This window comes from Trichomycterus rosablanca, chromosome 13 (assembly GCF_030014385.1).
Source record: "Trichomycterus rosablanca isolate fTriRos1 chromosome 13, fTriRos1.hap1, whole genome shotgun sequence".
Lineage (NCBI taxonomy): Eukaryota > Metazoa > Chordata > Actinopteri > Siluriformes > Trichomycteridae > Trichomycterus > Trichomycterus rosablanca.
Genome location: NC_086000.1, coordinates 21,354,023 through 21,368,225, shown reverse-complemented (window position 1 = coordinate 21,368,225; position 14,203 = coordinate 21,354,023). Strand labels below are relative to the sequence as shown.

General features: G+C 36.7%; 1 protein-coding gene across 1 annotated transcript in view; it reads right to left on the bottom strand.

The window, feature by feature from the left end:
• mapkbp1 (mitogen-activated protein kinase binding protein 1) overlaps positions 1–14,203 on the bottom strand; it is a 35,361-nt gene that overhangs the window by 5,735 nt on the left and 15,423 nt on the right. Inside the window, exons 5-22 of the mRNA XM_063008016.1 lie at positions 12,859–13,029; positions 12,559–12,696; positions 12,262–12,444; positions 11,019–11,036; positions 9,507–9,667; positions 8,197–8,386; positions 7,758–7,895; positions 7,465–7,649; positions 6,736–6,827; positions 5,043–5,168; positions 4,851–4,921; positions 3,682–3,803; positions 2,024–2,099; positions 1,720–1,831; positions 1,439–1,502; positions 1,224–1,346; positions 444–586; positions 302–345 (exon numbers count right to left, since the gene is read on the bottom strand). Of these exons, the coding sequence (XP_062864086.1) occupies positions 302–345; positions 444–586; positions 1,224–1,346; positions 1,439–1,502; positions 1,720–1,831; positions 2,024–2,099; positions 3,682–3,803; positions 4,851–4,921; positions 5,043–5,168; positions 6,736–6,827; positions 7,465–7,649; positions 7,758–7,895; positions 8,197–8,386; positions 9,507–9,667; positions 11,019–11,036; positions 12,262–12,444; positions 12,559–12,696; positions 12,859–13,029 (2,157 nt within the window). The remainder of the gene's footprint in view (positions 1–301; positions 346–443; positions 587–1,223; positions 1,347–1,438; positions 1,503–1,719; positions 1,832–2,023; positions 2,100–3,681; positions 3,804–4,850; positions 4,922–5,042; positions 5,169–6,735; positions 6,828–7,464; positions 7,650–7,757; positions 7,896–8,196; positions 8,387–9,506; positions 9,668–11,018; positions 11,037–12,261; positions 12,445–12,558; positions 12,697–12,858; positions 13,030–14,203) is intronic.

Below are 14,203 nucleotides of genomic sequence, written 5' to 3'. Positions count from 1 at the left end.
TGCACATTTACATTTAACATTAATTAAATAAATTTAAAATAATAACTTTAAGAATAAGCTTTTTAAGAGGAGGGTAATTAGTGAAGGCATATTGCTTTTGTTATGTTTGCACTACAGGATAAAACAGCTTATTTGCTGTTTACTTTTGGGATTATAAAGCAAAATACAACAATTTGTAGTTTTTCTACAAGAAAACTGCTGTCTGATGTGTGAATCTGTGCATATGGGCAGTGCAGTAGTTTACAATGAAGTGTACTGCATGTCTGCTGTAAAATGGAGTTTTGTGTCAGAAGTCTCTTACCTTTTTTAGTTCTATGATGTTGGAACTGACTGAGTCGTGCTTTTCTGATAATCATTTTAAACAAAAAGATAAATATTTTATAAATATTCAATAAAAAAAATTCATAATAAAAAAGTAGTAACATTAAGAGTGAATCAGTTACCATTCTCTTCTCCTGTACTGCTGCCGGAAGATGGGTGAGGAAACTCATCTTCCTCTTCTATACCCTCCTCTTCCTCTACCTCTTTATCACTGTCTGAGAAGATGGTGCCTACAGCTGGGGCACTGTGTACCTCCTTTCTGGGACTAAGCACAAAAAGAATACACCTTTGTTAAATAATCAGATATGTGAAGCCACATTTTAAAAAGTAAGTTCAAAAAGTAATCGGACCGTTGACTTCGCTTGACTTGAGTTTGCTTGAATTAGTCTGGAGATGCGTCTAGAACTCAATTAAAGTGGCAACTTCACCGGTGGCTATTTGTTTTAAATAGACAATGGCATACACCCATGTCTATAAAATAAAAATTAAGCCATGAATTCTAAGAAGCTGTCTCTGGATCTCTGATCAAATTCAGCAAGTCACACATCAGGGAAAAAATATAAAATGGTATCCAAGGATTTGAGTGTTTCCATGACCACAGTGGCCTCAATCATTTTAAAAGAAAAAAGTTTAGCACAACCTTCTAAACTTGGCTGTCCAACAAAATTGGGGAAGAACCCAATGGTCACTTTCAAAAACTAATTGTGAAATCATTATAAACTTAAATACAATTATTTTCAATACTAATTGGCAAACGTGTTTATGAAAGACTCATAAATGCAGCATCTTTAGACATCAAAGACCAGCTATAATTAAGACGATGTGAGAAGTTGAAGACTTACATAGTTTATCCAATACAGACATAAATGCAGTTAAATTACTTGAATGTATGTGTGTGGTACCTGGCTGTTTGGGGTTTGTTAGATGGGCTTTTCTGTACAGGGAGATTCTTCTTTTTCAGATCAGCCAGCCTCTGCCTCATACTGATGGTCAGCTCTGGACTTAGTCTCCATACAAAAATGCAGCTGATAAATCACATAGACATTATTGTTAATACTATAATGCCAACATTTTTTAATTGCTCTGTGTAGCATTTTGGAACACTTTTGGAATGTACCTGTCTCCTGACACTGATATTAGATGCCTGCAGTCATTGGTAAACTTGATTCCTGTTACAATCTCTGTAAATGGAAATACAGTAATAGAGCTTAAAACATACAGTGTAATTATTAGAGGTGGATAGCGTGTTACTTCAGCAGTTTTTCTATTGTGGACAGTTTTTACTTCACAGAATAGGCTAAAAGTGGGCTTTTCAACAAACTAATGTTGGTGTGTCTACACGATTGGCTATATAGTGTGTATCCTCTTATTATGTCATAATTTAGTAACTTAGCCCACCTGAGTGTCCAAACATGGTGGCCATACACTCTCCAGTGTAGAAGTCAAAGATGTTGATGTTTTTGTCTGAGCAGCTGGTAGCCACGTACAGCCCAGAGGGATCAATCTGGACCTAAGACACATTCCCATTAAACACAGAACTCAGATTATTCAATTCAATAAATACCACAGAACTTCTACCAGCTACTACCGTAGCAAATATACAGTTATATTCATACTATAATATTCTTACTATAATACTATTTAGCTGTGGTGTGTCTACCTAAAATTCCTAATCATGTTTTTTTTCCTGGGTGCTTCTTACCTTAATGATGGTACCATCCTCCCCCTGAGATCCCTTGTAGATTTTTTTCTGTTTGCCATTACTGATGTTAAAGATCCTGTAATAGAAAGAGAGAGAAAAGACAGAGAAAAGTTAGATCATGTCAGAAGCTAGGCTGGTCCATTCTGTTTTTGTATCCACTGGTCATTAGGTGGCAGTGTAGCATAAGTGTGCTATGATTTATGCTATGCTAAGTGAACGAGCATGTCTTCACGTTGAGTAACCTGGGTGTCTGATCACCACTTGTCTTAAATGACAACAATCTATTGCTTAAGCTGTTCACTACCCACACGTACAAGCTGCACAACTTGTAGACTTTTTTATGATAAACATAAGATGTGGGGGCCTGAACCACCCACAAACCAGTCTGAAAACAGCCCACATGGGCCAATTCTTTTGACCAGCAGAACCCTTTTAATTAACTTGTATTACAATGTAAATGGAATACAATCTGTAGTTCCTCGTATGTCCATTCGTTTGCAGCAGCTGTTTATCACCAAATGCTAACTATTCCCCAGCTAGTTACTCATGCCTGAAAGACACTAGGAAAAATAAACACAACAAAGACATTCAGCCTTAGCACACACATCGACTCCAGGATGTTTTTATATGCTTTTTCTGTGAGTACTGTTTTGATAATGATGGCAGGGCTGAAAGGTCTAATGTTAAAATGAATGCAGTGCTTTATTTATTAGTGCTGTCATAATTATTAAGTAGACTCTTTGGGCGCACTGTGGTGTTCAAGGAAATTCTAACAGAGGTGACATCTTATTTAGGGATCTCTTTTTATTATCTTTTATCATCTTTTTTATTTGGTGCCCAGTCCAGCAACAAACTGTAGGTTTAATGATATGGCCAATCAGAAGAAAAAAGTTTGACACCACTGAAGTGGAGGAACAAAGGAATTACAGTTCATAGTCATGTGCTTTATTTACTGTTTCCTTCCTGACACATTGCTTCCCAATTTAACTTAAAGTCTGGAAAACAGGCGGCTTAAAAGACTCGGCTTAAAAGACACAGCAGATTAAAAGACTCGTCTGGTCTTATTTATAGACCTGTATAAAATTACTGAAAATATGTATGGAACTATTTTTCGAACATTTCACCCACTATCACATGTTAATTATTTCACAGAACATGCTTTTATGTCCACAAGCAATAATACAGGCAGGTTATGTATTTTCTGTAAAAATGTCCCATAGGTTTGGCTTATGCTTAAATGTTAGGAATAACAATTATTCATCCAATAAAAAAATTTCATCCAGCCACAGAAATTTCAATAAATTACTTAAAGGCAGTCTATAAATAGCTAAAGGAAGGCACACTTCTATAAACAACATTTGTGTTATTGATCGATATCATCCAGCAGCAATGACCCATGGACAAATATGTAGGGAGTTCCCTGTGCTGGCCAAAATATTGCAACATTTTGGCCTGGCCAGTAAGATAGGAGAAGGTCAAGTGTCTTATAAAACACTTTCACATTTGTTGCAAGCTACATAAACCTCAACTTCTTTGTCTATTTTTACAGAACAAGCACAATACATGTAAAATATTTTTGTGGAACGAACATCGGAGTAATCGAGTAAATCAGAGTACCTAATATTAGGTGCACAGTCAGCCACATATGCCACTCTTACCTGATGCTGCGGTCCTGGCAGCCAATAGTTGCATACTTGCATGTTGGGTCAATATCCATATCACAGAGAGTAGTCTTCCTCACTATATGATGATTGCGTGTAAACTTAATTCCTTCATCTGTCTGTTAAATGATATGCAATGATATTATAATATAAACAAATTGTACAATAAACGTTAACAGACAGAAATATTCACTAAAAAATATGATTCAAGATTCTTACAGGGCACGACACTCAACTGCTTACACTCAACTTTTGTCGTGGATTTGTTATGGGCCTTGACCAGACCACACATCACTGATAGTTTCTCAGATTAATTACTAAACACCTCTATTAAAAAGTCGAAGAATTGGTTTAATAATCTACCCAACCTAGGCCAGTGGCAATGCTGAGGCTAAAACTTGAGTCTTTGGGGTAGTAAGCTGTACCTCTTAAGTGCCCTGGATAAATTATTTAATTACTGTAGATGTATGGAAGATGTAATAGCCATTAATACTTTTTAATATATATATATATATATATATATATCAATTTTGTGTAAAATATTAAATAAAAAACAAATAGCCAGCAAAGCCACCTACGCAAGGGAAAGACAGATTTGCCAGTGCTATATTACACTAATTGTATTACCATATCAAAAAAGAGCTGTATGTTGTATAAAGTAAAACTATCAGTTACAGCTGGTGCTTAACAAAGACTGTTGGCTTATGAGACAATTGTTGTCCATGCTTTGCTACATACAGTCATTTCGGAGACCCTCCCCACACAACCTTAAGTAAGTACCTTGTTTTTCTTGTTCTCTAGCCAATATTTACAATAAATACATTAGTTTGCCAAAAAGAAACTCAGATTATTTTGCCTTGTTGTTGGAGAAAACAAGGTGACAAATGGGTCTTACTAAATTGCATACAAATTTTAATAATTTGTATAGAGATACTGTTTCATGAATTTCTTGTACTCATTCTTAAATTTCCAGTATAATCGTAGTTATACATTGTGTCTGTATAAAACCAGTTCATCTTTAAAAAAAAAAAAAAAAAAAAAAAAAGACAACAAAATTTCACTTTTCATTTTGAACATTCGTTTACTTAAGTGCACAGTTAACTGTAATATATTTTCCCTTTCCTTTAAAAAGATCAAAAGAAAGCTTCTTCGGCTAGCTAGTTTACCTTATGTGCAGTCCGAAAGTAAATACTTTTGTCAGCCCCACAGCTGATCATTCTGATTTTACCATCGTTTGCTAAGGGCAGAGAAAATGCAAACAGGAAGGGTTACACTTTACAGTGTGCCAATATGTTTTTTGTTTTTTTTCATTGAAGCAATACACTTGCATTGGTGAAAGTAGCTGGGTCAGGCCTTACCAGCAAAGTGCACTGCATTGATGGAGGAGGAGTGTTCGTCCAGTGTCTGCAGCAGCTCATACTCATGCTCTGCGTCCAGAACATGTATCAACCTGTCTCTGCTTGCTGAGGCCAGCATCCCCAAGCCTGCAAAAATCACACACACATACATACACACACACACACACACACACACAGTACAACCATTTACATTTGTTTATTAAATATAGATTGTGTAAGAGTTGTGTAAAAGGCTAAAAACACTAAGTGCACATTACTAAAGCCACATGCTGATTCAGTATCATAAGGTGTGAATTAGCACAAGCTTTAGGGTGTAAGTGTAGAATGAGGAAGCAAATAAACAGTAAAACATGCTAATGAAAGAATATTTCATTCTATATTTTGGAAAATATTTTATGTTTGATTTAAGGTAGATTTGCTCATTGGTCTATATTATTTTCATCTCCACCATATTTGAAGCGGCTGGTAAATAAATGACATACAATTAAAATGTGAAATACATTTGCAATTTATTAAAATGTCATTTTAACAGTGTTAATTCTGTTAACACAAACTACAATAAAAGCTAAGTGAAACACTGTTACATTACTCTAAATAAAGCTTCTGAAATGTACTGCAATTAACAGCTGACGAAATTTAGTAGCTGAAATGCAATCATACCATCATTATGCTCAGTGAAATCAAATTTCCCACCACAGATCACAAATATCATTTTCCCTAGAGCAATAATCTAACATCCTTATCCAATACACAAAAACGAGATATACGCTACTAAAAAGGAAGGATGATACAAGCAGACTGAAAAAGTAACTATTTTAAATATATTTATTGGATAAATCTAGTGTTTCATAAAATTGCATCACTATTAGAATGCTAATATACAGGCTAAGAGGAAACTGGATTTGATGCTTAACTCTTTAGTTCCTGTGATGGTGGTAAGGAATAAAAGCATAAGTAACTAAAAATCTGTTAATACCCCTAAAGTCAAGCATGTATTTTTGTGATAAAGGGTGAGGAGTAGAGCAAGGGAGGAAGTATAAAAATGTGAGTGTGTTTGTGTGTAAAAGCACAGATGTGCAGATGTCTCCCAGTAGGTCTGCATAGATCCAGAATTCCAACCAGCACAACATATGTTACAGCCTACTTACATAATAAAGACCGGAAAAAAACTGAACATTTTTATGTCCAAAAAACCCAAAATAAACTGCATTTGAAAAATGCTGTTAACCAACAATTAAAATGGAAAAGTGCTTTGTCTTCTAGAACTTTCCCTAAAAGCTAGCTTCTAGAAGCTTTAAAAATGCTTTTAGCTTTTTGTCCTCTGGGATGTGCCCCAAGTAGCTAGATTTTTGAAGCATTGAAAGTCCATCAAAGAATCTCTCAAATTATTATTTTTAATTTTCCCCAGATTTTCCTCCCAATCTAGTCATATCCAATTACCGATTGCATTATGCTTCGTCTCTACTGCTGCAGACCTCCACTCCTGACTGGGGAGAGCCGTGACTAACACACACCCAGTAGCAGCAGCCACCTGCATCATTTCACTTGCACAAGCCAAGTTTACCCCATTTACTTTTTTTATTAATTCTGTACTGACTTTGATTAACAAACCTGTAAGCTATATCTAATTGTTCTATATTTATGACTTTTCTTTCAAACAGTGGTAGTGTTTTGTTTGAACTTCTTCATTTACCTGTCTCAGGCTTTGAATACTCCAAACACAGGATCTCTGAATCATGGGCCTGCACATTCAGAATCTCCTCCATGCTTTGCAGCTCATGGATCCTTAAACAATACAAAAATATGAAACAGTTAAGATGCTGACTTATAAATGTAGATGTATCATTATCTGCTTTAAACTTCATGAATATATTCATTTAACTGTAGTCATGATTTCTGAGTACTTTCTCTTTTTTCCTCTCACATCCCAGTAGGTAGGCTGGCTACTTGTGTGTGGCCCTATGTGTCTTAATTGCATGAGTGATTGTGCAAAGCCGTCTATGAATTGCCATCTTGTTTAGTGTGTGGTCTCACCTTGCTCCCAGGACCCACCTTAACCCAGATTAGAACAAAACAGGTACTGAAGATCAACAAATGATTAACAGGTCACAGTCACAGTAAATTAGAGCCTAGCCAATTAACAAACATCCTTAGTTCTAGTGTAAAATGTTATAAAGAAGCCCTTTATCATGAAGATGCTTTAACCACGTCAGTGTGTTTGTACTGTGTTTTAACAGTGCCCCATTCAAATGACTGGCACAAGACTGCTTACAAGTCTACATGTCTGTGTGATCAATGGTCACTCAGTAATAAACCATAAGCACACGTTGCTTTTTCCATTCCACCCCCAGGGACCAATTATCCTGAATCAATTAAAACAGAGGTGCCAAGTAATGAAGTAAAAAGTCTCTCAGGGCCAAACCTCAGTACTCCATTGCGATCGCCTGATGCCAGATGCTGCCCATCTGGACTCACGCACATGGTCCTAATGCCAATCCTGTTCTCAGAGGTTTGTACGTCAGCTTTTTCAGAGTTGCTAGATACTGTGCAGTCTGTGTCTAGCAAAGCTGTGACGTTATTATCTATGTAAATGATCTTCTGGAGATCCTGCATTAAGAAGATAGAGAGAAAAATACCAGCTTTAGATTTCAAATAGAAACTGATTTGATAATAACTATTTGGTTTGCTCTACAGCTTTGATAACATAACACTGACATTACTGATGACGTTGTGGTTGAGTCTGGCATTGTATGTGTCTGTGTTCCACAAGCGGATGGTGTTGTCTGAGGAACAGCTAAGGAATGATCCAGGAGTGAGGCAGGAAGTCTCTTTTTTCTTGCTCTCTGGGTATACCTGTAAAACAGAAGCCAGAGCTTTTACCACAGACTGACACAAAAAAATTAATGTCACTTGTCCATTGTGACACATCCATTCAAGGATAAGAATACTGCTGCTTCTTGTGTAAATTAAATGAACAAAAAATAGTCTTTCGATTTGTTCTGTAACTGTGTAAACTTTGTTCACAGTTTGTGCAGCTCAAAACAAGGGTTTAGAAAGAGAGGTTAATTCCATAATTAATTCCAAAAGCATAATACAATAGATTCTGTACTATAAATGATTATTTTAAAAATAATCCACTATCACAGCCACTTACCTCCACACTCCACACACACGAGGAGTGATAAAGGGCAGAGTAGACCTTTCCCACTTTTCGGAGGTCACGGACATCCCAGACGTACAGACTGTGGTCATTGTAAACGCAAGACAGCCAGCGGTTGGTAGAGTCATACGATACGGCTACTGTGTCAGGGTACCGAGCATCCAACTTGTATGCAAACAGGTGGCTGATGAGAAACAATAATGGATTATTCATGAGGAGAGTGTGGGAACTGCAGCTAGTGTCAAAAACTAAATTTTCCTCATATCTCTGTAATGAAGGTTGAAATGTTTCTCAGTGAAACTTAAATATGATATGTTTAAATGTATTACTTAGTGGGCACTAGATTTAAATGCAGGCCTAAAAAGTTGTTTAGGTCTGTTGTTCAGGGGTGCCTACATTTGCATTAAAACATGTTCAATAAAACAATTTTTACTTAATAATTAAATGACATCTAAGAATCATCCTACTAAAATTAAGGTAGATACACTACCACCCTATGAAATGAATACTAAAATATTATTGTCTAATAATTACACAGCTAAAGTGCAAGCAAAAAAGTTTTCAGGTTATTTTTCACATGTAAATGTGCTCATTGGCTACACAACTTAAGTTCCTAAAATCTAATTCAAGACCATTGAACATAAAAGCATATGTTAAGCACAATGTAAAGATGTGCTAGACTGCTGAAACTGCCCACACAACCCAGATGGATTTTAGAATAGTAGGAAATGATTACTGCTTTGTTTGAACAAGTTTGCCCAAGTATGATGGTGGCTGAGAAAGAAATACCAGAAATCCCACACTGACCCAAATTACAGTAAACAATGAAAGCATTAATCCCTTTCTGCTGACCTATAAAAATTAAAGTCAACAGTAACAAAGCTTTGATTATTATACATAGTCTGCCCAATAAGCAACTAGAACACAGTGATTTTTCTGTATTAGTCCCCCACTTATACTTATTTAAATTCTGTGTAATCTTATTAATTTCTGCCTTCATTTAATAGTGGTAGCTCTAAAAAAAGTGTAAAAGAGTGTACAACTGTTAATTATTTGTTTATGATAAATAATTATGTTAAGATTTTGTGGCTGATTTTTTGCATTTCCCTATTTTTTTCTAATCTAATCATTCAATTTTCTTAACGCTGGTACTATCCCCACACAGGCTAGGGAGAGCTATATGCGGTCACCGGCCACATCTTTTCACCTGCCCTGTGGACTTTGCTTGCCTATTCGGACACCTGGCCAGGCTGATAGCACATCCTAAGATTTTAAGTGTGGCTGCTTTTGATTCTGCTGCTCACCTTGCCTCAGTGACAGTGGCAACGTCAGTGCCTAGGCTGTGTGGGCGAGGCATAGTGCAGATAAAGTGCAGGTTGATTGGACTGAAAGCTCGAACTGTTCCATCAGCACATCCACAGAATATCAGTTCCTCTGTTACAGACAGCGCCGTGGCTAATCCAGTCTTGAGATGCCACCATGAGGAAAAAAAAACCCAAAACAAAACAAAAATGAGCAAAGCATAATGATTTTTTTTTTTTAACTGGATAAATGAAAATGAGTGTGGTCATTAGTCAGTGGGTGATAAGGGGATAGGCATGTTGACATGTTTGTGCTTAGAATATTCATAAAACTAACCACATTTGTCAGTAAGTTCATTGATTTGTAATGTAAATAAAATGAGTGGTGATTAGCAAAGTGTAATTATATTAAATAATGTTATGACTATGATGATGACTATGATATGATTACACATGGCATTAAAACAACAACAACGAACAGAAGATGATCTGATGGTGTAGGTGTACATGATTTAGTGCACTTATGACCATGAATGCAGGACAACACACTCATGTTCTAGGCATATAGGCATATACACATCCCTTGATTTTTTGCACATGTTATTGTGTTGTGGATTTGATTTTGAATAGATATAATTACAGTTTTATCCATCAGTATAATTTAAACAGAGGCAGGTCACAGACCAGGGAAAGAATAGAAAGCATTATTTTTGCCTTTGACTGCCTTAAGGACCACAGTGGCCTCAATAATTTTGAACTAGAAGAAGCTTGGCACAGCTATGAACCTTTAAAGTTGCTGCCCAGCCTAACTGGGCATCCAGAGGCAGGAATGGCCTTGGTTAACGGGGCACCAGTGGTCACTATAAAGAAGGTCTAAAAATCCTGTGCAAAAGAGGGAGAGTGTTGGACAGACAAAGTAACAACTGGGTATATTGGACACAACTAAGTTGGGAGGAAAAGAAAAAAACATACTAAAATGCTCAAAAACTATTTCATTATGACGAGTAAGTACAGATTTATGGCAAAAATGCCTACTATATCCATTCAAAAGAAAATTGACAACACAATAAAGTGTGCAAAAAGTAAAAGTGAATAACTTTTGAATCCACTGTAAATGGTAATACTACTTTGCTTAGACCATGATCTATGATTGGATATACAAATCACAGCATGTACTGTGTCCCCCAAAGCGGATATTTCAATAGACATTCTCTCTCTCTCTCTCTCTCTCTCACACACACACACACACACACACACACAGTTACAGGGCAGGCTTAACCAATATGAGAAGCAAACGTGTTAGTGAATATACAAACAAGAGATTCAGTACAAGCAGTGAGCCAGGCACACACAGTGATAGTGATACATTGCAATGTTATTTAAACACAGTGATGAACTACTACTGAGTGACTGCAGCAGTCAGAGTGAGAAATGGAAAACATTGTGTAAATCAGTAGGCATAACCAACAAAGGACATGAAGTAAGCAGCTGATGTGGCCAAGATAAGCTACTTACTGTAATATTGTCATTTTTCTGGACAGTGTAAGAGGAAGGGAAGCAAAACATTCATTATGCAGAATTAATTAACATGCAATTCTAAAGCAAGTCACAGCCTAGAGCTGCTCATTGTCATTGATCATTTTCAGTCATGAATAAAACGCATGTAGAGAAAGGCACAAAACACAGGAAACACAAAGGCAGACTAAAGAAGCGTTTTGTATAGAAAATGTTTGTATAGTGCAACCAGGAGCTTATAGCTTTTCATTTAATTGTACTGGCAAGCTAGCAATGTTAAATAGAATTGTTTATAATAGTTATAATTAATATGCATATTTATTCCTTAATATTTAGCCTAATGCTGCAAATAATTGTTTACATCAAAAACCACATTGTGTTTGTATTTTTTAAGTGAATGGTTGTGAAAACAGATTATTTTAAGATTTAAATGTAAATCTCAAATTGCATACTACACTGATGTGCTAGTAGTATTATATATAAATATGATGTATGTCTACAGTGGTGTGTATTCATTTGTCATTTATAGATTGTGGGTCCAGAGCTTTAGTGAAAACACTGGGTGCAAAGCAGACCCTGGACAGGGCACCAATCCATTGCAGGACAACACACACTTGACTTTTCAGTCACACTTACAGGCAATTTAGAAGACAAATGCATCTTTTTTAGAAAAGATAGGGGGCTTTGCAGCACTTATACTGCCAGCTACACCACATGCTGCTGAACATGCTTACAAATGGTTTCAAATAAAAATGCTGGTTTATCCTCAAAAGACACTCTGAAGACAGTCTTTAATGTTGAAATAGATTTTCAGTGCTAGGTCAGGCCGTTTTGAATGACAGCTGATAGCTCTTAACTTCACTGACGAGAAAGTGATATTTTAAATTATTTTTATGCATTAATGCTTACGGTCCATCAACACATTGTTTCTTAAAAAAACATCCTTGAAAACCTGCAAAAATATGGCTTTGTACTTAAATCAAACGTAAATGGTTTATGCTAGACTAATACAAACCCAGCAATATGCAGGCCATAATGGTTGTCTGCACTTGTCACTAGGCTAAAAATGTGCACTTAAACTTTTAGTGCACTTTTATTAATTAAAAAATGCCCACCTTTCAGTTGATTATTTTTAACATTATAGTACGGTTTGCACTTGTGGTTGTGAGTAAAAGCTCAATTTAAATAGCTACAAAACCTTATTTCAGGCAGACATTAAAATATATCAATCAGATGCACTTACCCTGAGCTCCACCCACTTATCCAGCAACCTCTTGTCATTGAACTCACACAGCAGGCCTGAGGAGGTGATGCAGAAAGTGCTGTTGGCCTTCCGGCCCTTGCCACACGCTACGTCACTGAAGAAGTTATTTCTGAGCTCGCCCAGCAGCCCAGAACGGCCCAGAAGGGGCACTGTGGCATTGACCTAAAAGTAAAATGAATCTGGCTTCACATATGCAACGGTAATTATGTATTTTTAAATGTTATTAAGGCTTTTTTGTATATAAGTTACTGAAAGCTAAAGTAAAGCAATGCATACCTTGGAGGACTTGGTGTGGTCCAGGTACCAAAACTTGACGTGTCTGTTTCCTGCTGTGACAAAGTAAGAGCTGTCATCAGAGAATGACACAGCCGTCACTTTACTTGACACTTTGTTGGCAGCAACCAGTACATTTTTCTGAAAGGACAGCAAAACAATAAACATGCTATTAAATGAAGGGTCATTCTAGGTTAGATTACCAATAATAAGCCTGAACTGGACACAAACATGTATGTAGGTTCTTTAGATGATTATTTTGGTCAAATGTGCACACTTATGTAAGCTGAGAGTGAAGAGCACCTTCCAGGCCCAGACGTTGACGATCATGTCATGCTGGTATCCCACACTGACAATGTACTTGCTGTTGGGGGAGAATGCCACGCAGGCCACACCGTACTTATGCTCCTGCAATTCTGCGACCTGAGTCCTCTCTGCCACATCCCACACACGCACTGCTGGCATATGACCACTCTATTCAAAGAGACAGTAAGAAAGAAAAATAAAGGCAATTTTACTCAACCCATTTTTTTGACAAAAGTGTGTATATTGCTATTTCTAACAAAACCTTTTTAGATTTAATGTTTTAATAAAATACCAAAAGCAAAGTTCAAAATTTGATACTGATATAATGTGTAAGAAACTTGGAAATATCTTGAAACATCAAAGAAACGAAGTTCCAAATAATGACTAGTACCACATTCTAACTGAATATGGACTTTTTTTGGGCATGATTAGTGTCATGTCACAGAATAAACAGTGTTGGTGGATTGGTTAAATTGGTTAGTGTTGGTGATTTACTAAACCTTTATCTTTATTTTAAAATCTTTATTTTATTTTCATTCATTTTATTTTTCTAATACAATTCATCTGCTGCTTGCACAATACTGGTTGAGAACAAACACAGACTGGCACCCACCTCCTTCATCATGCCCCAGCTTGTGGTGACGTATCATGTGTGGAGGACCATGCTATGCCCTACATGTATCTCACCTACTTGCGCCTGCACCTCGACCACTGCTGGTGCAGTGTCAATAAGGAAAAACACTAGTTGACCTTCTCAGCATCACTCACTGCCAATTGTGTTCGGTGAATGCCCAGCCAGACCAGTAACATTTTGGGGACTAGAACTAAAATGTTTCAACTCTCTGTTGTGGTTGGCTAGCATATTAGATTGATGCACCAGTTCAATCCACTTATTCTCAATTCACTTAATCACAGCAACCAAAATGTCTGACAACTGCTATTATCAAGCATATCATGCAAGTGTAGCTTGCTTAGGTCAGCTTTGTTCCTGCGAGTATATCATTACTCTCTGAGCTTCTGCATCAAAATCAATTTCAAAATGAAAAAAATTATACCATCCATACTAATTTGTTCTTTCACTACTCCATGCACTGAAAGGCAAAGAGGCAGCTGAATTGCGATTATCCAGGTTACACAGACCAGTCAGGAATACATCAAGAACTGTAAACACATGGCCACGAGAGGATTTAAAACAGTAGTTGGCCTATTTACAGTAGAACATCCTACTTCAAAACAGACCTTTTAGTCCAACTGAATTTAGTGTTAAGTATAACCACACGGACGCTACAGTCAGAAAAAAAGCGGTTTATACAAGGGTCAACAACATGAGACCCCTCTGCTC